Below are 2,500 nucleotides of genomic sequence, written 5' to 3'. Positions count from 1 at the left end.
GTTTGTGTTATCCGCCTCAGCCTTCGGCTTCAGCAGATAACACAAACTTTGGCCTTGATAATTATCGCTAACATGCTCAACCTCATCCAATAATTGTTAATTAACGGCGAAGTAAGCAATCGTAATAATAGAATAGAGAGAATCTTTTGCAGTTATTTAAATTTCATTAACGGCGAAGTAGCCAATCACAATAATAGATTAGCGAAGATATTTTGCCGTTAATGAAATTTCATTAACAGCAAAGTAGACACTCGCAATAATAGAATAGAGAGAATATTTCGCAGTTATTGAAATTTCATTAATAGCGAAGTAGCCAATAACAATGAATAGAGGGAATATCTCGCAGCAGTGCAGGCCTTTCATTAGATCACAATATCCCATATCGAGTATTATTCGCATTTATAGAAGTTTTATTTACAGGTATTTAACTGTAATCGCCTATGCACTGGCTAGCAATCTAAATCGACTACAAAAACACATAAAACAGCTGCTAACGACTTTTTTAGACAACCCGAAGCAAAAAAAAGGAAATCATAAAAATGAAATTGGTCTATGACGTAGAATCGTATATGCTTATGGCACTTCATTGCAAGGTATACTCTTTTTTTTTTCTTTTTTCAGAACTGCTAAACTGAACGTTAATCTTACAAACAAAAACCAACATTCGTTTTCTGGGAACTTGTTTTCTATGTTTCATAACATGTATAACATATCCAGGTTAACTACAGTTAGTAAGTATTGATTTTGGGCTTCGAACAACTCGGCCCAGCGGTCTCTGTTTATGCCAAAAAGTCATTGAATTGTTTGAAAACCTCGTGATCTTAAGTCCATTTTCTTATTCATTTACACGGTTTGTCTGGGTATATTAAGTCAGTAAGACAAGTAACATGAGTACGAAACTGGATGTCAGTCCTCTCAAAATTATAGCTACAGCTGTGGCAGTTTCTGTAACTGATTGATTGTTTTCAAGTGAATTTTCTTTTGCACGAATGTCCACTGATTATTCTCACGTCCCTGCTGTTTAGAGTTTTTATCCAATCTACATCATCCGAAATTGAACAAAGTACCCGTTCAATTTATCGTAATCCATATTATTATATAGAAAACCCAGTCTTGGGCAAATCTCAGCGCTCTGATTGGTTCTTTCTCGGTCGGGATTTTGCAGTACGGACCATTTCCGTGGAAACAGGCCAAGCCGTAAAATTTTTGTTTTGGAGCAAAGCCGGCAAATTCATAATTTGCAACCAAAACAGCGAAAAAAAAAAAACTGTGAATATTGGCATTGTTCACAGTGAAACTACCATAAGAAGCTAAAAAGATTGAAAGATAAAAAGCTAAAAGATAAAAAGCTAAAAAGATTGATTGCACCGGAAGTGCATTTTACTATCAGAAACAGAGTGCCATATAATAAACAACTTACTAACCGAGCTTGCTCGGGCCGTACTGGGGAACATTGGCCCACGGTCGTGGCAGTACAGACCGAGCGAAACGACCTCGGGCCAATATTCCCCAGTACGGCCCTCGCGCTCGTTAGTAAGCGGTTAATCGTGCCCTTTATCCATCCAAGATTCTTTGCAACTCCGTTCAACATTCTCTTCGTACTCTACCTTCAACCCGTGTGTCCCAATCATCATTTCTCCTACGTGTAATTTCCGTTTTGATGGTCGTTTGTCTAACCTCGCTCTCTTATCGGGAGGTGTTTGTTCCACTTGGGCTTCGCTTTCATTTAGCGGTCTGTTTGCTCCTCTCAAACTTAATCGAGATCGCTTTCCTTCTTTTTTATTTTCTTTTCCTTTGCTACTTGGTTGTTATTCTCGTAACTTGCATTAATGTTTTGCTCACTTGCGACAATTTTGACGGCATGTAACCTGTCTTCCATGTAAATAGTCTTCATGAGCATCGTAATGTTACTACATCCTTCACCAAATGACTGACTATTTAGGGACTCGACGGCATTGTTAGTATTGGGTGCCGCGTCCCACTCTTCGTTATCTCGTAAAGTGTAGGCCTTACAAAACGTTTTCAGAATTCTCTCTCTTATCCACCACCTCACCCAAAGCGCTGACTGAGACCATGGCATTGGTTTGTTGATTACAAGTAGCAGCTAGATCAGGTGGAAAGAGATGTTTCGCCTCGGTTATATTCTTTACACCACAAAAGCGTCGAAAGCCAACTTGACGTCTGTTTGATTCGTTAGATCTTGTATGGCATGTCCAATGTAGCGAAAGATTTTATATTCCTCTTTGCGTTTTGTAACAATATCACTTACTCGATTAGCAGACGTTTTCCAGTGCACAGTACACCCGCGCAAACTTTTCTCGCAGAGTTCCGCTCCGATACTTCTTTCAAAGCCGTTAATTCTGCTTGATCAAAATCTACCATGATCTGCCGAAGAGTCTGCCATTTTTAAACGACGGGTGTATTTTAGTAATGTGGGTAATATTTCACGAATAGCTATTGCGTAGGCATCGCTGTCTTGTTTATTCAAAAGAACTCTCGC

General features: G+C 39.0%; 1 protein-coding gene across 1 annotated transcript in view; it reads right to left on the bottom strand.

The window, feature by feature from the left end:
• Nucleotides 1-1,753: 1,753 nt before the first annotated feature.
• Nucleotides 1,754-2,500, bottom strand: part of LOC138014108 (Golgi apparatus membrane protein TVP23 homolog B-like) — a 3,734-nt gene continuing 2,987 nt past the window's right edge. Inside the window, exon 6 of the mRNA XM_068861136.1 lies at nucleotides 1,754-2,104. Coding sequence (XP_068717237.1) covers nucleotides 1,754-2,104 — 351 coding nt within the window. The remainder of the gene's footprint in view (nucleotides 2,105-2,500) is intronic.

This window comes from Montipora capricornis, chromosome 8 (assembly GCF_036669925.1).
Source record: "Montipora capricornis isolate CH-2021 chromosome 8, ASM3666992v2, whole genome shotgun sequence".
Taxonomy (NCBI): Eukaryota; Metazoa; Cnidaria; class Anthozoa; order Scleractinia; family Acroporidae; genus Montipora; species Montipora capricornis.
This window is presented reverse-complemented; position numbering and strand designations above follow the sequence as displayed.